This window comes from Anopheles coustani, chromosome 2, assembly GCF_943734705.1.
Source record: "Anopheles coustani chromosome 2, idAnoCousDA_361_x.2, whole genome shotgun sequence".
In the NCBI taxonomy this organism is placed as follows: Eukaryota; Metazoa; Arthropoda; class Insecta; order Diptera; family Culicidae; genus Anopheles; species Anopheles coustani.
Window position 1 is genome coordinate 10,261,869 of NC_071289.1, and position 22,291 is coordinate 10,284,159.

The 22,291-nt window shown below is 40.7% G+C and overlaps 2 protein-coding genes across 2 annotated transcripts in view; one reads left to right on the forward strand and one right to left on the reverse strand.

Moving 5' to 3' along the window:
- LOC131266777 (dual oxidase maturation factor 1) overlaps positions 1-20,609 on the forward strand; it is a 32,558-nt gene extending 11,949 nt beyond the window's left edge. Inside the window, exons 2-9 of the mRNA XM_058269414.1 lie at positions 12,301-12,509; positions 13,587-13,644; positions 18,103-18,457; positions 18,910-19,121; positions 19,186-19,265; positions 19,336-19,457; positions 19,589-19,819; positions 19,899-20,609. Of these exons, the coding sequence (XP_058125397.1) occupies positions 12,345-12,509; positions 13,587-13,644; positions 18,103-18,457; positions 18,910-19,121; positions 19,186-19,265; positions 19,336-19,457; positions 19,589-19,819; positions 19,899-19,941 (1,266 nt within the window). The 5' untranslated portion in view covers positions 12,301-12,344 and the 3' untranslated portion in view covers positions 19,942-20,609. The remainder of the gene's footprint in view (positions 1-12,300; positions 12,510-13,586; positions 13,645-18,102; positions 18,458-18,909; positions 19,122-19,185; positions 19,266-19,335; positions 19,458-19,588; positions 19,820-19,898) is intronic.
- On the reverse strand, positions 6,049-6,687 carry LOC131262086 (ficolin-1-like). Its single transcript, XM_058264005.1, has one exon. The coding sequence runs from the start codon at positions 6,685-6,687 to the stop codon at positions 6,049-6,051; it is 639 nt and encodes a 212-aa protein (XP_058119988.1).
- Positions 20,610-22,291: the final 1,682 nt, after the last annotated feature.

Consider the following 22,291-nt stretch of genomic DNA (forward strand, 5'->3'; position numbering starts at 1 on the left):
CTTCGTCACCGTCTTGCGCAAGGGTCAATGGCAGCGTGGACGGGCGCCTTTTTTGCATGCGATCGACAAAAGATGTGAGGTGTTTGTTTGCACCCCCTTTTTTCTTTCCACGATTTCTTATCCTCGAGCAAATTATCTTAAGGAAACGTTGAACTTTGAAGTAACGCCTTTCGCCATTTACCAATTTTAAAATAAATCTTCTAATCCTCTTTCGAATCTGCCAGCGAAGCGTCAAATCAACGCAAAACCCAACCAATTATTTATCGTCCCAGCATGGCCACAGCGCAACAAACAAAGCCCCTCAATAATAAATAATCAAAAATATTCTTCACCAATCGCCACTATAAATAACCTTCATTCTAGCACGATACGCTGCTAATGGCCTTCGGAACTCATCCAACATTTTATGCTACCCATCATTCATGCACCAAATTGACGTATCAATGAAAATGGCAGCGTCATGTGTGAAGGAAGCTCCAGTCGGGTTGGTTCTTCGACTCGATGCTATCGACCGTATGGCACGTTGACTCAGCACAATCTGGCTTGGTTTTGGGGATGTTTAGAGCGTGTTTGGGGATTATTGCTATTATTTCTCACATTCGAGTGGATTTTCGACGTAGCGATATTTCTTTGTTCTAAGATGTCAGAGAAAGAGAAGAGAGATGGAATATCAAAAAAAGTTATCCCATTTCCTTCAAGAAACCCAGCTTTTCAAGGATTCATCCTCCAAACAGTCCAATCGTTAGTGGTTGGTATGCCTGATGAAGGAATTAATCTTCCTTTCCTTTCCGCCGAAGCAAACGATCTGCGCTTAAAGATCGCATCTTTAGTCCGAATCCTCGGACGGATGCAATCCGCTTACGGAGGATGTTTTCCCAATGACCAACAATCGAAACGCAGCTTCCATTTCGCTCTCTAATGGCGTGGCGTGTCATAATTGACTGACCCTTTAGCTGCCAACAGCTTTGGCGCAGATTTAAAATGGCCCCCAAACTCCCCTAACTGATCGGTTCGATTTCCATTGCCTCATGCGAAGCTTAACCTTTAGCCTGATGGGGAGGGGGAAGTTAGTGCTGCCATTTACCAACGTCGTTGTTTCTTTCCACCCTTCCTGCACCTCCTCAGCTGCCCAAACGTGTATAATCTCGCTCGTGTGCGGGAACATGATTTATATCGCTGTAATACACACGATGCACGTACTCATTACCCAAGGGAGGCCCTTTTCCCAGCACGATCGGTCCAACTGGTGATCTCCCGGCGCACGGATGGACACCTATTAGTAACCAGTTGCTATTGAAATCCGTAGCGCTAGTGGGGAAAACGTGTCAGAAATATTAAACGATTTCCATTTTGACGAATTAACTAATTAGGTTGGAATTGGTGGTCGACCTGTGTGGCTTTTGGAATTTGGAGAAAAAATGGATTGAATTCGATCACGAACCAACGCCGGTTGCACAGAACCATCAATCATATGGTGGAGTTTCATTCGAGAGGTCCTACCACCGATCAGAAATCAAACGGAATGCGACAACTTCAACCTGAGGGTCTTTTTAATGGATTATAATTTATTGTTGCTGTGGAGAGACAAAATCTAATAAATTTTATATGTTTCTTTGTTTGTATGAACAGAAGGACATAATTTGACAGTTCCATTTTCAATGATGATTTACAAGCTTGGCACGACTATGGCGATGTTTGAACATTGTTTTTTTACTTTAAATTTACTAACATAAAACGATACATAAAATATGCACTTACGTGTCTCAATGTTGCATAAATCGGTGCAATAATTTCTCTCACATCCACCTAGGTGCAATTGCTACCCAAACTGCAGGGAAATCATATCGTTTCGCGGGCTCATAAATTGTGCCACAACTGACAGCATTAACCACTCCGAAACTAAGCTACCTGTCTTACGTAGTCAAAGCACGAGGTAGATGGGATTTCTCCCTCCCTTTCGGTTCAAATTAATCTCGGATATTTACTCTAATTGCACCAAATCCAGCTACCGCGCCGTTTCGTTTCACAGCCAGCTCCAGAGTAATACGTCGTACGTCGTTGCCTTCCCTTCCCGATCGTATGCACCAACTCCGAAACCATAGGCTGCCATGTGGTTGCCTTTTCGGTTACGGAATACTTTCCCAACCTACACCTTTAAAATTGCAGACCGTTGCATATCCGTCGCCGTCGCCATTGCCGTTGCTTTTCTCATATGCTTGCGCCTCACATGGGCAACAGGTGGTGAGGCAACACGCGGGCAACGCGTTACAGCTCCAGAGATACGGACGGCACGAGCGGGATTCAATTGTGCTGGAGTAATTTTTTCCCCGGCAGCATCCCCCCCTCCCCCAAAGCCAAATCGGTGGGTGTATTTTCGAATGCAAATGCACGGTAAAGTTGGTCGTTAGAAGCGTGGCACGAGGCACGTGGAGCAATCACAATGCGGTGCCCTGAAGGGTCAAGAATTATGGATGCCATTGGCGAGTAGGAAGGGCCTGTCCGCAAACGTGGCCGAACAGCATTATGCCTAGGGAACGTGGGTCTACTTGGGGGAACAATCACCATCATCTACTTTTCGGTGTCACTCTAAGAACAAGTTTTACCAGTTGAGCATGCCGGAAGGAAAAAGTGCGGGAAATACCTCTGGGGTGGTTTAACGTTGCGCAAATCGTTCTTACGGTGGCTGACGGTTGTTGCTATACCCTAATCGTACGCGCTAATGTCCCTACCATAAATTGACGTTCCGTGCGTTGGCGTTTTGCGGCACCGTCGTCGATTTACAGCTGCTCCCAACTCTCGACAACGAAAAAACCAAAAATGAAAAATGGCTCACGCTGAAGTAAAGCGAATCTTGGAGCACACAATTGGTACGGCCGGAACGGATCATATGCGTGGGTTTTTTTTTTGAAAGTTTCTTCAAACAGGAACAAAGATCGCCAGACGGATACGGTGTTACTGACGTCGTGTCAAACACGTTTTATAGTTCGTAGATCAGATATGATGATTTGCTAGAGCCTTTCTTATGCCTTTCCTGTTATAAGAGCATAACATTGTAGCGAAATTTTAAATGACTTTACCTCGTCAAGCGTCCGCGACTGCCGAGCGGTCCGCAACAGTCAGTGGTTCGAATCCCAACCGCGAGCGAGGAAAAGGCTAGCAAGCCCTTAACGCAAGGTAAAAAGTTCAGTACGCCCTTGACGGGCAGGCATGACCAAGACGGTCGCTACGCAAAGAAGGAAATTTATTTGGTTTGGGCCACCCTTGTTTCTTTCTTTTTTGTTTTTTTTTCTCTTTGAATTAAAACATACATTTTACTATAAACGTAAACGGTTTAGTAACACTTGTATAAAAATTATTTGTATAAAATTTATTATGTTTAATTTGGTAGAATTGAAAGTAGATAGGGATCAAAGATGCTGAAGCTGATGACCATCTTCACTGATGAGGTAATCGCTTTATGAATTAATGATATCGCGAATCATCATTCGTGAATAAGACAAACCTCGCCAATCGTTTTTGAAATGGTACCACACCATCGCACTCGCATCATTTGTTGTGTCCAGATAACGCCCGTTCAAATGGGATTCGTGGCATCCACGGTACCACCAGGCTCCGTGATATTCCTTAGCACAATTTCCATTACCTTGGTCATTGTGGCGATCGAATGTGCTAAACATTTGATTCTTATGGAACCGCATCGAATCTCCTGCTGTCCCTGAGTACGTCCCTAACTTCTTCAACACATACAACTCATATTCGCTCCCTATCTCAAACTCTCTATACTTAGCGTATCCGTAGTTTCCATGGAAATCTTTTACCTCCACCAGCAGTTCATGCGGTCGGTTTTTAGTAATTTGATGTACGTATTCTAGCCCGAGCCAGAACTCACCATCAACGTTACCGAATCCATTACGGTACTCGGTCCAGTCCCGATAAAAATCGACTGAACCGTCGAACCTGTGCTGGATCATCGTCCAGCCGCCCTCGAACTTATTTTGTTCACAAAAGACTTCAAATGGTTTCGAGTTTTCCCTCAAACGGAACAGATACGTGCCAGATTCTCTGGTAACTTGACGACATGTACGGAAAGGAGATATTAAGTGGTCTTCCAATGTCTTACTGCGTTTCTCTGAATTTGTATTTAAATTATTCATCGACTTTGTTAACATATCAAGATTTTCCTTATTTTCTGCTAGTTTCTTGAGCCCAGTTTGCAACAATTCCTCCAATTTGGTCCGTGTGTTCTCTTCACTTGTCTTCACACTCTGCAAAAGAAGCAATCATTAATTTCACAAAATTATATTGGTATGATTTTTAAGATTGTAGCACCAACGCATATTGCACGCCTCCTTACCATTTTCAAAGAGTCTTCCATTGCGTGCATTTTTGACTCAATATGCTGCATAGCTGTCTTCATAGTTTGCTCCACCTCTTGCAGTTTATCTTGCAAATAATCAAGCTTTGTCATTAAAAGCTCCATCTCGAAACCTCCTATTGCCATTGTCAGTCGAGCTGATAAAATAACACTTAAACACAGCACCACTATGTAACTAATATTATTCATGACTTTCAATGAGCTTTGTTTCAAAGCACTTAAACACACAGTCAGAAGGAAAGATTAAACACAACTGAGGATCGTGCGGATTCTTTTGGCTCAGAAAGGCAAGAAATACAAAGAATTAATTATGATAATGTGTTCTGGACGATAACGCGTGCACAATTTTCACCAACACTGACCCAATTAATCGCGAGCATATTTTAGCAAAAACATGGGTGACCTATGGCTTCATAGTACACATCAGTTCATACCACAAACTGAGTCGAAAGCCTGAACTGATTATGTTATCTGGAACGGGGATTCCCGGCTTCGCTTTCTGACTCGTCAAACGCTCTTGTTAGCGTGGTTTTCTCGAAAACATTTTGGTTTTGCTGTTCTGTTCTTCTCAACTAATCATACGCAAGGCGTGTGATCTGGTGAATGACCGCCGAAGTTGGCACCAGTTGATAATGGAGAAAAGAAACGTTCGACATACACACATCTTCTTCTTCTTCTTAGCGTAACGACCGTGTTGGTCATGCCTGCCCGTTAAGGGCTTACGAGACTTGTTTCCCTGTTGTACGTACGTGGATAGTCAGTCCTCTCGTACAGGGGAGGGTCCGGTCTCGGATGGGATTCGAACCCACGCCGTCGAGGTGGTGAGCCCCGGCGCTCATGGGCCGATTTTCTAACCGGCGCTACCGCTCGGCTGTCGCGGACACCCCATACACATCACACACATCTAATAATGTAGCATTTGTAGCTCAAATACTAAATATATGACTTTGAAATGTGAATTTCTTCTTTTATTTCTCAAAGGCGTGGGTTCGATGCTTAAACAAGACCAAATCCAAGGGGAATCACTATTCATGTACCATGGGTTCGTGTTACAACGAGAGTGGGAGTATTAATTTAAAAGCACTATGAACGGGACTTGACATTTTGACAAAAATGTTTGTTTAACAGCTCTTGGCAATGGATTGATCAAAATCTTCACTTTTTTACCACTTAAGGGTTAAAAAATGTATGGAAAATTGATAAAAAAAAAAAATTAGCAACCGGAACATCGTGGCAATGGGTTTGAATACGATTGAATGGCTCAGTTCTAAGGTGGACGGCAGAATGAAACCAATATTTACTATCATGTACTTTTTCCAGTACTATTTATTAAAAAAAAACATCACGAAATAAGTTCGTTTCATTAACAAGATACCTACCTTATAAGTATTATCCCTCCAAAGTAAACTTTCTTTCCAATTTAAGCCACTAATTTTATTTTGTTGAATTCATTTCACCCTTGTTTTTTTCTCTATGAATCCAAACGAACATTTTACTATCAAACGATCTGTTTTTATTCAAAAGCAATTGGTGTGCATAGTAATTCTTATATCAAATTTTCTGTTATTACTTTAATTTGATAGAAGAGAAGGGAGAGATGAACAAAGATGCTGAAATTTCACATCTTCACATAAAATAGATTTCACTAAAGAAGTCTATGCTTTATATTTCCGTTAATTAATGATATCACGAATCATCATTCGCGAGTAAGACAAACCACGGAAGTCGTTTTTGAAATGGTACCACGACATCGCACTCCTTTCATTTGTTGTGTTCTGATAACGGCCGTTCAAATTTGAAATGTAGCAGCTTCTGTACCACCAGGCTCCGTGATATTCCTTAGCACAATTATAAGAAGCAAAGCCATTGTCGACATCGAATGTGCTAAACATTTGATTCTTATGGTTGCTCATCGAATCTCCTGCGGTCCCTGAGTATGTCCCTAACTTCTTCAACACATACAACTCCGATTCGTCCCCTATCTCAAACTCTCCATACTTAGCGTATCCGTATTTTCCGTAGAAATCTTTCATTTCCACCAGCAGTTCATGGGGTCGGTTTTTAGTTATTTGATGCACGTATTCTAGCCCGAGCCAGAATTCGCCATCCAAATTCCCGAATCCATTGAGGTACTCCGTCCAGTTCCGATAAAAATCGACCGAACCGTCGTACCTATGCTGGATCACAATCCAGCCGCCATCAAACTTATGTTGTTCGCAAAGTACTTTGAATGGTTTGCTATGTAACACAATTTGGATAATGTATTTCCCTGACACGTTGAGCGCTTGTCGGCATGAATTCACCGTATGCATCATGTGAAGCAACTGAGTATTGAATTTGCTTTGGATACTAATATTTTGTACCGAAAGAAGCAAACATCAATTTAAAAAAAATCGATCACCTGGATTTTATGGACTGAATCTCTAACACCTATTGCACGCTTCCTTACCTTTTCCAAAGAGTTGATCTTTTCGTTAATATTATTTTTGTGCTTGGTTAGCTCCTCCTGTAGGCGATGCTCCGTTTCCTACAAAGAATCGATATTTCTCTGCTTTATGAACGTGTTTTCACTTAACTTGTGCTGGAGATTCACCTTAAGCGAAGTTTTCATAGTTTGTTGTACATCTTGCAGACTGTCCTTTATGTAATCAATTTTATTCATAATAGTTTGTAATTCGAAACTATTAATCGTCATTGCGAACCGGGCTGATAAAATAACACTTAAACACAGCACCAACATATAGCTACGTTGATTCATGACTTTCAATTAGCTGTAATTCAAAGCACCTTAACACACTGTCAGACCTAAAGATGAAACACGACTGAGGATCGTACGAATTCGTTTGGCTCAGCAAGGCAAGAAATACAAAAAACTTTTTCTCATAATGTGTTTTAAGCGATAACGCGTGCACAATTATCACCAACACTGAGCCAATTAATCGTGAACATATTTTGGCAACATCTTGTTCTTTCTGGGTGACCCATAGTTTTATGGTACACAACAGCTCGTACCACAAGTTGAATCGAGAGCATGAACTTATTATGTTATCGCGAACGGCGCTTCCCGGCTTCGCTTTCTGACTCGTCCAACGCTAAAGTCTGGTTGGGAATCCTCGACTGCCAAGCGATAGCGCCGGTTACAAAATCGGCCCATGGGACCCAGGGATCACCACCTCGACGGCGTGGGTTTGAATCCTAACCGAGACCGGACCCTCCCCTGTACGAAAGAACTGACTATCCACTTACACAAAGGGAAAAGGTATCTTAATGGGAGCAGGCATGACCAACACGTTCGTTATGCCAAGAAGAAGATATCAAGTTGTTTTATTATATTGTTATTTTCACAGGTTTTGAAGAATTTCACACTTTTTGAATTATTTTTACCCTGTTACCTTAGAAACACTGCCTACATCCTCAGGCCAAGGAAAACTCAAGTCAAGAATTACTTCACGGTGAAATAATTCTAAGAGCACAAAGCCGGTACCTTTGTTGGCTATTTTTCCAATTTTATAATTTATCGATCTTAATAAATCAAAATATAGCAGCTATTAATAATGTTAAAATGGCGTTGATGAAATTTAACTTCATGTAACAATGTGAAGAGTATTTGCATTTGTTTGCAAGTGATGAAAATATTTTATTCGGGTCATTTTGATCATGGAAATCTTTATTTGAGTCAAAATAACCCATCACAATTCAAACAGAATCGATGGACGCTAGTGTTAGTAACCGACTCGGGGTGTAACTTTTCCTCGTGCAGGAAAGTCGATTTTTTCTTTCTTTTTTCAAAATAATATTAAACCTTTGGTGTACTCTCCGTAATTCAAATTACTTAACATTCACGAGATTCGCGAGACTAGGAAACTTTAGAGTGATCAAAAATCCAAATACGATAGAACAAGTACTACAAAAAGTATACGAGAAAGTCGTCTTTTATTGAACACCTCATTCAACAATTCCATGCTTCAGCTTTAGTTTAAAACAAGTGTGATATCGTAAACAACTGCGATAAGAATTAAGATGGGGTTTTCGTATGTAGCACAGAAAATTTCTTACAGGCCTGATAAAATCAGCTGGCAGGCCAGATTTGGCCCGCGAGCCGGACTTTGAAGACCCCTGATCCAAGTGATTACAACTACACACCTCAAACAAATCGAACAATATGTGCAAGAATGATTATTTGAGCTTTATTACAGTAATAGCCGACATGCTACTTTTCGATGCATGGAACGTTTTCCTGGTTTTGTATTTCACTCATTCCCTTCATCCTAATCTATAAGTCGGAATGAACGTTGAACTTCGACAAGTACTTCGTAGTGTTTGAAATCGATCTCTCTGTCAGCATAAGAAACGTATAGGTTACCGTTACTCGCTGGATGAATTTTTCCTGGAAGTAGATGGCCACGATAGTACGCACGCCCAATGTAAAGAGAGGCACCATTAGAGGTCCGTCCCCCTACTACTGCTCCGGAAGGAACTTCTCCATGTGAAGCTGAAACCCATTTTAAGCTGGAAGTTGTGTGTTCCTGAAAGATTGATAGACTCAGTGGCGGATTTACAGTCATGGGGACCCTAAGCGGTAAAATGAACGAGGCCCCTGCGCAATACCGTAAAAAATGATAAATTTTCATCTTGTTTATATTCATTTCAACATAATCAATGTGAGATATTACTTTTATCCAACTGTTATTGTATAGAATATTTGTTTATGTAATTTTGAGAACTAGGCCACTTGAAGCTTCGGGGCCCCTTGCAAGCACTTGGCCTACCGTGGCCGCTCAGTCCGTGCACCGTTAGATCCGCCACTGGATAGACTACATAAGCTTTGATCCATGAACACGTTCATGAAGTACCACTTCATTTCATTTGACATAGATATTTTAGCCGCCGCTTCGGAAACTGTCGTATTTGGTTCAAACGGGTAGAAATCTACATAAAAATCACCATCATGCTGATTCTGGTGCTCAGCATCGGTCTCGTCAATACAAACAATTTCCGACCAGCTTGGTTTTCTGGACTGAATCTCCAAGACATATTGAACGCTTACTTACCTTCCTCAAAGAGTCTTCGATTAAATGCATTTTGGCCTTGATCGTCTCGATCTTGTTGTTCATATTATTTTCGTACCTGGTTAGCTTCTCCTGTATACGATACTCCGTTCCCTACAAACAGTCGATATTTTTCTTCTTTATCATCGTGTATTCACTTAACTTGTGGTGGGGATTTACCTGCAGCGAACTCTGCACCTCTCCTTTTGTAATTAAATTATTAATCGAATTAGTTACCATATCAAGAATTTTCTTATTTTCTCCTAGTTTCTGGAGTTCAGTTTGAGACGTTTCCTGAATGTGGTCCATCTTGGATGTCATATGATTCTTCAACTCTTCCAATTTAGTTCGTGTATTCTCTTCGGATACTTCCACACTCTGGAAAACAGGCCATCATTGTTTCCCCAAATTTTGACTGGTATGATCTTCAAGATTGTAACACCAACCCCTATTGCACGCATCCTTACCTTTTTCAAAGAGTTTTCCATTGCATGCATTTTGGCCTCGATCGTCGCGATCTTTTCGTTAATATTATTTTCGTGCTTGGTTAGCTTCTCCTGTAGGCTTTGCTCCGTTTCCTACAAATAGTCGATATTTTTCTTCTTTATCCTTGTGTTTTCACTTAACTTGTGCTGGGAATTTAGATGCACCTTCAGCGAACTTTCCATAGCTAACTTCATAGTGTGCTCCACCTCTTGCAATTTGTCTTGCAAGAAGTCCAACTTTGTCATTAAAAGCTCCATCTCGAAACCTTCTACCGCCATTGTCGGCCGGGCAGCTAAAACAACACCAAAACACAACACCACGACATAGCTTAAATTATTCATGACTTTGAAAATAGTTTACTGCACTTAAACACGCAGTAAGAACGAAAGATGAAAAAGGACTGAGGATCGTTCGGATTCGTTTAGCTCGGAAAGGCAAGAAATACAACGAACTAATTCTGATAATGTGTTCTAAGGGATGACGTGTGCATGATTATCACCAATAATCAGCCAATTAATCGCGAACATATTTTGGTAAAAATTTGTTCTTACTGGGTGACCCATAGCTTTATGGTAAACGACAGCTCGTACAACCGAGATTATGTTATCTCGGATGGTAATTCCATGCTGCGTTTTCTGACTGAGAGGACGGACTATCCACGTACACAAAGGGGAAGTGTCTTGTAAGCCCTTAACGGGGAAGCATGACCAACACGGTCGTTACGCCAAGAAGACGAAGATCTCGTCTAGATTATTCAGCTTCAAGTGGATTTTGGAAGATGTTTGAAGCCAAATCAACAACCCCACTATCTCAAATAATTTTTAACTTCTATATTATATTATATTATATTTTTTTATGATCTTGAGATGGAAAAAGTACTCTTTGTCTTATGATCTATTGCTGTAGAAACATGGAGGAATATTATCAGTTTTAGGCTATAATATGGAGGGACCATACTTGGCGCAGTTAGGGATATTGTTCATAAAAAGTTGAATAAAATACAGTGATAGTCTAACCTTCTTTGCTTCACGCGCTGCTCTCTTTTCGGCGCGAATTTTTCGTCTTTTTGTATATTTGCAGCTTTACGAACAGAAGTTGGTCTCCGTGTCATGAACATGGCTTTTCCAAGGGCAGAATTCGGTAACAACAATTCTGATGCGGATATGTTGTACAAACATAAACAAATGTTTGACTGCATATTTTAGGTTGAAATATTTTGGAAATAGTCTAATTACGACAAAAATATTAGAAAGTGCGCCATGATTGGACCCGGGCCAAGTATGGTGGTTTTGCGGTATATTTATTTAATTTGAAAATTATATTTGTAACATTGTTGCATTGGGTAATATTTAGAGATTTATTGCTATCATTTTTATATCATTGTGTTTTATTATCTTGTTATTTTCATAAGTTTTGGGGAGTTCCTCGCTATTTGATCTCTTTTTACCCTGTTACCTTAGAATCCCTGCTTACATCCTTAGCCCAATGAAAACTTAAGTCAACAATTACTTTACGGTGAAATAATTCTAAGAGCACAAAGTACCGACTTTTGTTTACTATTTTTCCAATTATCGATTTTAATAAATCAACATATAGCAGCTATTACAAATGTTAACACGACTGTTTCAAATCGTCACATTAGAACATTATCGTATTCAAATATTGTTTGCATCTAGCTTGCAAGATGTTGGAACAAAAAAAAACGCCGAGTCACCTCTGCCCGACGATCTGCTGATAAGGAGGAATGATCGCGTTCGACTTCTCTCTGAAACTATTTTATTCGGGTCATTTTGATTACGGAAATCTTTCAATTCCGTCAAAATTACCCATCACATTTCTCAAAAAAAGCTTAACAAAATCGATGGACGCTAGTATGAATAACCGACCCGGAGTGAAACTTTTCCTCGTGCAGGAAAGTCGATTTTTTCATTATATAAATTGCATAAATCATGACGCCTGTCAAACCGTTTCACGTCGCAATCCGTTTAGCCATTTTTCCTTTTCGTTTGACCATGGAAAGGAATTTTCATTTTCCGAAACTGAACAGGGCTGGATGGGGGGGGGGGGGGGGGGGGGGGGACAACAAAAATGGCCACATGCTACTCTATTATTCAAATCAGCCAATTATCTTCTCTCGCTTTGCCGGTCCAGCGCCGTCACTGTCGCTTTCCGCCCTCCAAAACGGTGTGGAACAATGGCAAATAACAAGTGCGAAAGAAAGAAGTGCTATTGCGGTAGCTCTTCCGCGTTATTGTGTGGAGTTCCCTTTCGAGTTTTTCGCGCCTCGTGCCATAATTTATAGCAGCTCCGTTATCTAACCCCGCGGGGTTGCGTTTCAGTTCAAACTTATGAGACTAAAATTGTTTGTCTGTTTCGTTTTCCATTTCTCAGGTTCCGCATCTCGGACAACGCAGCCAACATAGACAACCCCAGCGATGAAGGGCTGGTTCGATGCGTTCCGTGACGACGGGGCGCCAACGCTCTACTCGTTCTCCAACCGAACCCCCGTCACCGGCGATGTGTCGATCGTGGCCGTGTGCGTCATGTTCGCCACCGTCTATCTGGCGTTTCTGGTTATCTTTCCCGGCGTGCGAAAGCAGGTAAAAAGGCAGCCCCGAGCTCCGTAGGCCGCTAAGTATCCGCTGAAATGTGGACCTCCGTAAAGCAACGTTTAAGAAAACATGACGATAATCACTTAAAATGGCTCGCGTCGGAACGCGCCAGCACCGTTCGGTGTCTTCAAATGTTTGCAACTGTTAAATTGGTCGCCGGGTTTGGAGAAGTGCGTCCACTTCGGCGCTCGATGCGTGGCGAGAGAGCAATTGAAAACCCGACGTACAACTAACGTCCCATTACGGCATTACATGCACTGTTGTTGTTGTTGAGCCGGGCCCGGACAAGCAAATAAAAATAAATAAATAAACAAGTAACCTCTCTCGCTGGCCCACGTTTTGGTCGCGCCATGCCGTTTTGGGGCGGCCCATTCCATGCGGCCTAATGAGATGCGGTTACGATCCCGGAGCTCCAAGGAGTTATGACTCCCGGTGCGCCGATTACAACCCTCATCGGTTCATTTTCCCGCACGCCACGTGGTCCGTGAACCCCAAACACTATTGAATCGATACGTCCCTCGGGCTCGATTGCTGCCGAGGCGTGAATTTGGCCACATTTTGATCGAACAAACGCACTTTCCGACCGGGTAAGAACGATCATGCTCACGTTTCGCGACTTTGGACGACCGCCCCGAATCCGTACCGAGGGCATTCCGTATTGATTGATGGCCGATAAATCGACCGGTCTTTTGTTTTTTTTTTTTTTATGATCATTCCGGCGCGGGGAAAGCAGCCCACAAGACGGGGATCGATGCGGCTGCTGCTGCATCGGTGCACCATTATTGATCATTTTGTCTGATTTATTGCACGACTAAACACGTAGCACTGATTTATTGGCCATCGCTATATGGGGCGGTGTGGCGAAGAACAGGTTGTAATTTGCCAAATAATAATAAAATAACACACCGTCTCTTATAGGATAAATAACATACGTAAAGGAGTTCATAAATGGAGTGATTAATGAGAAGTGCAGTTTAAATTTAATATTGATTTAATTTAGCCCATCGTTTTATTTCACTTTTTTACTTCATTTGGTTTTTTTCTTTCTCTTCATCTTATTTTCAGAAATTTACCACATTTACTACCGTTACCTTAAGTCTCTTCGTTGGACTAGTCATATTAGGTAAGTGAAGGCCACAAATAAGCCTGCCTTGTCTAGCTATTTTACAGGCGAGAAGCAATCGATTGGAAGATACATATTTGTCAATTATCGATCGAACATAATGTTACTAGTTGAAAATGATTTTCTCTCAATTTCTGTTAACCCTTTTTTTGCTCATTATTTGAAACACCCGTAGTTTGATATCATTTGAAATGATTTTAAAATATATCCATTTACTTTATTTACAAAAGCATTGGACTTAAACATTTTATTAATTTTTTTTTTCCTAAAATTGTTGCTCCAATCAACCAACAGCATTCTAGCAACAACCTGTTAAATGAACAAAAAAAAACACATAAGACTTCTTGTGCATTTGCGATTCCTTTGTGGCACCCACAGTCCAACCAAAAGCTCATTAATGCGTGTTTCATTGGACGCCTTCCGTTGCGCAGATTTTACAATGGCACATCGCCATGTTCGCAGCGTTAGTTCGCAACTAAACGTCGCACATTAACGACCACAAAACACTAAGAATCGGTCGTACTTCGAGATCTTACAGCAAGATGTTCCATCATCCCTTCCGGTCCGGTTGACTTTGGGCCGCTCTTCCGGCCTCTTTGCCTCACCCGGATGTTCTCCGGTTGGAGAGGGCTTCTTTATAGTAGTAAAAACAGTTCTTCTCCGAACTGTGGAGAGGATTTTTACTTGTTTGTCGTTTGCCATGTTTGATGTAAATGAGTTGTGGTTTGTTTGTTTTTTTTCATGCCCTCCCCCGTCTTGGATAAAACCATAATAAAACAACCGAAAATTTAATGCCACTGTTAATGAGGCAAAATAAAATCCTCATCAGCCTCCCCTCGTGTGGGTCGCAAAAAATACTAAAAGCTGCCAATCTTCGACAGTTCTCGCGAATCGCACCATCGCACTATGGAGCGAAAAGAGCAAATTGCCGGGATAAAATTCGGAATCAAATGTTTTGCAATTTTTTCATTGTAATATCGTGTAATACTATTATATTACACGAAATTATGATGTTTCTGGACAATCCCGCCAGGTGGCGCTGCAAAAACCTCATATTTTTGGAATTTTCTATGGGTGCATTATTTTTTATTTTTTTTTTATATTAACTTAAAGATTTTTTAAAGTTTGATATAAAACAAATTAAATTTACTACAAACTTTCATTCAAAATATTGTCATCTGGAATATAATTGATATTCAAAGCATCTAACGCGGACATAACGTCTCCTAACGAAGAGCTACTATCTGAATATTCTGAACTTGTACCATCATCTTCTTGGGTTTGAATTGGCAAGGGATTGTTACTATTTGAGGAGCTGTAATCTACGAAGAATGTTTTTACTGCGTCTGGGTAAGGAATTTGTTTTTTATTTTTCAACGATTTGGCCAGAGATATTGTTGAAATGTATGGATCGGATGATTGTAATGCTCTCATAAAAATGTCTTTAATATTGAATTCTCGTGACATTTTACGGGCGTGTTCTCTTCTATCCCTTCTGTATATTTTATTTCTACCTTCTGCTGCTTCCTCTCCTAAGGATCCCAATGGAGCTGGGGCATTTACAATGATTTCACCTACATGCGCAAGAACTTTATGGACAGTGGAAGGCATTTTGTACCAATTATAATGATGTATGTAAAACTTGTATGTATCTTTGCAATATAGACTAATAGTTTTTGGATTTAAAGGCTGTGAACAGTTGATGGCTATTAAAATATTTCGAAACCTTTCTATGAGTTCTGTTTCTATTTGCAAAATATCGCTCAATTTTTCTATGTTTGAAAAAGCCCGACGACAAACATTTCCCGTCGTACTATTTCCACCCATTTGCCTTGGTTCATCTACTTTTACACCAAATTCCTTGTACATCTTTTCCAATACAATTTTTTTCGATCATTGTACATGCTTTTAAAATTTTTAGTAACCTTCCGTTTTTTAAATTCAATTCTGTACGAAATGTGAAGCAAGCATTCGAAAAATCTGATCCAACAGTGCAGTGGAGATATTCCATAAGATAAATTCTCATGATTTGGAATAAATCCATTTTCTAAGTGCTCTACACTGTTCATTTCTGTTGGTTTTGCATCACATATACAACATGTTTGCATAGATAGAGTGTCGGTTAAATATGCCAAAATTTTTCCATCAATTAAACTCATGTAAAATTAATAGTTTACCGTCACACTACTTGTTTCATTTAGCTGAATTGTATAAGGAACTAACCTGGTTATTTGGCTTTTGATTTCGTCTACTGTTTGTATAACTTTTTCTTTTGACTCGTTCGCAAACTCGATCACAATTGGCCTGCAAAACCTAACACTTTGAGGCATCAAGTTTATCCAGATGATATCTGAATCGTCACTGATGAACGAAAGACGGATAGGCGTTAATGCCGATACTAATAAATTACTGTCTTATGCAGTATTTTCTCCGGAACCATGAAACGGTTGATTGTAAATGCTGTGTCCACTAGATCCGTCAATGCCCCACGAGCACAATAATACTACGCTTAGTGAATCACACAAAGAAGATGAAAGGTGTCGCAAGATTTCTGCCTTTTGTATTTCAATTATTCTACACGCAGTTTGATTAACCAACTCTAGTAGATTAACTTCAGCTTTTGTTTCACTAATAGAAATAAAATCTTCACTTGGTGCGCAGGTTTTTTTAAGTTTGTTGATTTGGTAATATGACGGAAAAACTTTTTTTGATACTTTATGCAAATCATTATACTGGGATTTTGAGAAACTATTGTCTATAAAACATGCCAACGCTTCTTCGGCAGATACTAAAACATCACTTTTGGTTGTCATTGGCATAACACTTGAAGGATTTTTCAAAAACATGTCTATCATACTCATCAGCCTTAACTGCTTTTCTTTAAAAGCTAACAACCTCACTGAGTATAATTCCTTTTCGAGATTGCCGTTGATATCTGTCTCTTTGGCCACACTTCGACGTTTATTCCTCACGCAGAGATCATTAAACTCTTTTTTTGGCCGTCCACGACTTTTGTTTTCCGTATAGGCACTAATGTCAAATGGTTTGTTCAACCAGATTTTCGAATCCTTTTGAAAATTCTTCGAGTTTCTAGCACATTTCTTCAATCTAGCTTGAAACTTTTTTCCAGTATAATCAACTTATTAGTCACTTTCAATTTATCACACGGTTTGATGCTTACTTTACTTTCAATGAACTGTAACGCATACCCAATGTTTTCCTTGCAAGAAGCATTGTTTTTCAAAACGTTTATGATATCATTGATTATAAAGGAACCCATCGTGAAATTATTAAATCAATCTCAGATAGATTATTTACTTGAAAACTAAAAAAACACAATTAGCGGCGTTTTACCATTAGGGTAGAAAAAGAGTGACAGGTATATCTACCCAAAATTCACGGCTTTTACAGGTAAGGGTACAAACAGAACAAAGTGTTAGTGTAGGGTACATTTATTATTATTTATTATTTTAGTGTAGGGTATATTATTCCGAGGAATTTTGGGTATAAAAAAATGGATTTGTGAGCTGTAGAACAAGTAAAAGCGACCTGATACATTTAAAGCAAACCAAACCAAATTTAATTCTTTGCCAGTGACTTGGCTTGTCTTTCCCCTTTTATGTGATGTTCAATCACTACCCTGCTTCACATTTTTCATTGAATGAGAATTTCAAATTTGAATGCATTGAATGAGAATTCATATTTCTTACCACACATGATGCTGCATATGGCATGATGGAGGCGCCTAGTAGCTGATAAACTATAAGCTTCACATATAAAGTACAGAATAACGTAAAGATGCGCGCGTATGCGCAAAAAAAACTATCATTTATTGTTACAAATCATTCTAGACTATAAGTGGGTATGCATCATATTACAATCTTTCGCAATCCTTAGCGATGGCATAAGGTTAAAAACAGAAATTTGAAAAATTTTCCGGGAGTTTTTCGAAACAATGCTTAATATTTATTGACATTCAATTTCAATTTGGTCAAACTGTCAACAATTATTAAGCATGATAATATACCTTTCCAAAACTGTGCTTGGAATCCGATTCCGACCATTATTATAGGAGTTACAGACCTTCAAAGTTGATGGATTTTTTTCAATTTTTCATGCAATATTTTCACAAATCTTGACTTTGAGGGGCTGTTTCTCAGAACCTGGAAGAGCAGAGGCTCTAGTTTTTGGGTCATTTCTTAGTTTCATCTTGTAGTTTAAGAAAACATGTCTCTTTTTTCTGAAATCCAAAAATGAATTTTTGATTTTTATCCCGGCTTCGCTCCATCGTGCATCGCGGGAACCCGGCAAAGCGGAACAATCAGCTTCGAATCGCAAGAAATCGCTGACTACGCTAAACACTCCAAGCCGTTCATATCTTCCTTTTTTGATGCCGCATTTCCTTTTCTTTGTTTCGTTTGTTTCCTCCCACTCCCTCTCTCTCTCTCTCCCTCGCAGTAAGCCGTCTCGGTTCCGGTTGGCATGTGGCCCAATCGACGATCGTCGCGCCGTACCGGGCGTTCTCGCGGGAAAAGCTTCCGGCCCGGATCGGGGCCCACATTGGGCTGATGCACATCAACATCACGCTGACGGCACTGCCGGTCGGCAACTGGACGCCGCCGGACATCGACTTCAACGAGCGGTTCAGCTGGAACCAGGCGAACGACATGGGCAACTCGTACCGGGACGCCCTGCAGCGCGGACTCCCCTATCCGATTCTGACGGTGGCCGAATATTTTAGCTTGGGTCAGGAAGGGTTTGCCTGGGGTGGCCAATACCGAGCTGCCGGTTACTACGCTAGCATCCTCTTGTGGTAAGGCATTTCAACTTAGTTAACGTTTTACTCAATTTTGCTTCACATATTTTACATTCAAATTTGATGATTTGTTAAACACTGTTTATAATTCAAAAGGTTTGGATTTTTTCTCTTTCAACTGCTTTTTCTATCATTTATCACAATTCGTTAAATTTCTCGAATAATGTTCCTAATGTTTTCGGTATCTTTAAACGTTACACTTACATTTACTTGATCTAAGTTTTTTTTTTGTGTTGCTAGATATTCTAAAATATGTATTAGATAAACCGTTTGACCCTTAAAATGAGTATTTAAAACCGTAATTTTCCACCATTAAAGTAGACCTAATTTTTGAACAGTAATTTCCGAAACTTTTAGCATAATGTTGTTGGTCTATTCTGCTGCTTAATATATTTGTTTGCAACAATTAAACCTAACTTGGTCTATTACTATGATCCCTCTTCCCTCAGGGCGTCGTTTGCCTCGTGGCTCCTGATGAATCTGCTCCTAGTGGCGGTGCCTCGCTACGGTGCGTACACCATGACCCTGACCGGAGCCCTGCTGATCGGAGCCAGCATCGGTTACAGCTCGATGCTACCGAAGCGACCGCTGATGATCGTCATCGAGGGTGCCCAGATCGATTTCCATCTCGGCTGGTGTTTCTATCTCGTGCTCATCGCAGGTACCTCAATCCATCCGTGGAAACCTCCGGCCCCTCTCATCTGATTTACTTCCTCTCTTTCCAGGCGTTTTGTGCTTCTCGGTAGGACTGGTCATTTCCATCATTGATCTTGTCTGGCCGCATCGGTTTTCGACGATTCTGGAGGTAAGTTCACTACGGACACCGGGAGAGTTCGAAGAGAAGATCACATCCTCATCTGCTACCATCTCCACAGGTTTACTATGACACACCGTACGATCGGCACGTTATTCTGGAGGAATCACATGACGTCCGCTATCGCAAGCGCAACAGCAAAGGACTGGAAGAACCGCCCGGCCTTGGATCGCGCATTCTTCGGTAAGGGATACATCGATAACCATACTCCTGGCTTAAAAAATTTCAATTAAAAAAATCAGTTGGATAGATAGTCGGTTATAACTCAAAAATAAAATCACGATAATTTGTACTTAATTTTTCTTGTTTTTTAGACGCCTTTCCTCGAAAGCACGCGACGCCAACACCGATAAGATGGGTATCGAGAACCGTGGCTTCCAACACGATGTCCCTAAATCTCCGTGGCGCTATCCGTTCCGACGCGCCCAGCAGACGCCACCGCAGGGCATCCAGCGTACGATCTCGCAGGACTCCACGTCCAGCATCGCGTCCGCCGCTGCCATGTCCCAGTCGCTTCACAAAGTGGCTCTCTCACGAATGCTACCGTAAGGAAGACTACACCCCGGTGTCCTATGCGATTATCTCCGTGATACTAAAACCTTTTCCATTCCCTTTTGCCCACAGGAAACCACCGCTAGAGCGTACGCGGGAAATTTCCAACTGGTGAAAACCATCAACGCGCCATCATGCCAGAATCAGGAACGGACGCAACCGAGGAACGGTGGACGCTCTGGTCCCGTTTTGCGTGATCAACGTCTTTTGTGATATTTAAGAGTTTAGCTACAAAACACCAACATACTAACTGACCACAGGCCAAGCATTTTATCATAACTTCCTTTAGTAGCAGCGCCCGCAAAGTCAAGTGGGAACGGCGGCGGATAAGACGTAAGCCGGGCCCAGTGCTATAAATTCGAGGGACGACTCATTTGAAAGACGATAATTAAAGAGGTGAAAGCGAATTTTAATCTAAGCTTGAGAAACGGGACTATAGAAGGGAGAGCTTACAAAAAAGCAAGCAAAAAGAAGCCGTAAAACCGTTAGCATGGTCGAACATTTGCAGAAGGGCACCGTTTTGACGAAGGCAACCTGCCGAGGGCATCTCAATTTTAAGCTTATTTATTGTTCCTGTACCAGTGTTAGCAATGTAGCAGTTTCATGTATGCATAGCAGAGCAGAACGAACGTGCTTACAGCACCGATATAAGTTGTAAACGTATTGTATTGTAAAAATCTTTGGGTTTCTATTGTTTGTCCTAAGGAAGATTGTACTATGTTACTTGACAACAAATCTGCAACAAGAGACAAATGTAATAAAAGTTCAGATTTGACTTGAGAATCCGTGGTGGAATTATTCATTTGTTTTACTTGCTAGTGGTGCTATTACGAAATTTGCCTGAGAATCCTTCTCGTTTAATTTACCCATTTGATGCCTAGATTTTCTTTCAAACCAGGACATTTTTTCCAAGTGTTTGAAACGTACGCAAACGTCTCCTATGAGAATGGGTAGTGTGGGATTCGTACCCACTACGAAAACTCCTGGGACATGAATATGTTTAGTTTTAGTTTTTTATTTTTTTTTGTTTGGAGTACTAACATGTAATCGGTTAAAGGGTTCATGAAGCCTCAGGTGTTATATTTCTTGGTTTTCCTACATAGTTGTGGTGTAGAATGTTTTTGCTAATGTGAGACGATGGAACTGAAGGTATGCGTGGGGCGATATATGAATGGTATTACGCGATGCAGCTGAAAGTATCCGGTATTACGAACGGCTGACCAGCGATCTACAATATACCGTGTTTCGGTCACCGAAAACTCTCTTCGGAGAGACGCCTTGTCCCACTTGGGGATGTTGTGCCACATAAAAAAAAAGTATTGATCCTTTAATTTTTAGCTTCAGTTCTGAGCCGTTGGTGGTCGTTCAAATTTAGACCAAAATTATACCAGCACAAATGATTCACATAGCAACCTTGTAGGGCAAGTGGTTTTTACACACCAGGTCAAATCTACCCTCAACACAGTTGCGCGTCTTGAAAAGACCTTTCATTTAAGGTGTCAATCGTGAAAATCGGTTTAAAGAATCAATACTTATTAACAAATGAGCAGATTTTAGCTTTTTATTAATCAAGGTTTATCAACCTTGTTCCCGGTAGTGTGCTGTCTTTTCCACACAATTAGCAGTCTCAAAAACTAGATGAGACGGAAAGATCTTTTGTAGCACAAGTTGTGTGTCCTGAAAATACTATTCATTTAAGGGGTCACATGTACAAATTGGTTGAGCGATCATGAAGTTATTACCAATTTGTTATTTCAGCTGAAAATTCGAACCAAGGTATCTGTACCAACGTCCCAGTCAAATGTTTATTTCGTTACGAAAGATTCGAGGTAGAATCTTTGTTATATCAAGATGTTTGCCTTCAAAAGACCTTTCATTTGAGAAGTCTGCTGTTGAAATTGAAAAAGTTATTAACAAATTAGCTATTTCAGTCAGTATTTTAAGTTGGAGCAAGGTTTTTGAAGCTTGTTGATGCGCTGCTGCTTCGTTCTAGTGGTGGGTACATCGAATCCCCAATTCCGAATCCCATTCCATCAAACAGTCGCGAGGCGATATAAACAATCAACCGTTCCGGTCTGGAAATCGTTTATCCTAATCTGAATCCCAATCAAATCACAACGGATAATTCGCTTTTTCCGTAATAAAAGAATAATAATTCTATGTTAAAATAGGTTCATGCATTTTTTTCGAACCTAAGTTACAAATCGCGCAAAACATTTAATCTAGGCAAAATCCATTCCATTCAGTGTTTGAGTCGAGTAAACTGAAACAGACACCTCGTATCTGGATCGAGTCAAATCGAGACAATAACGAATCAATTCTGATCCGAATCCATCAAATGGGATTCGAATCTTTAGAATCCATCTAGGGATCGAATCTTCGAATCTTCCGGATCCCGATTCTGCCAACACTAGTTCACCGCTTGCTCGCATCATTTCTATTTTGGTTTCCGACGAGAATGTCGT

What these genes read in the sequence shown, in the direction of transcription:
- LOC131262086 (XM_058264005.1), bottom strand. Translation starts at nt 6,687, where the DNA reads ATGCATACGGTGAATTCATGCCGACAAGCGCTCAACGTGTCAGGGAAA.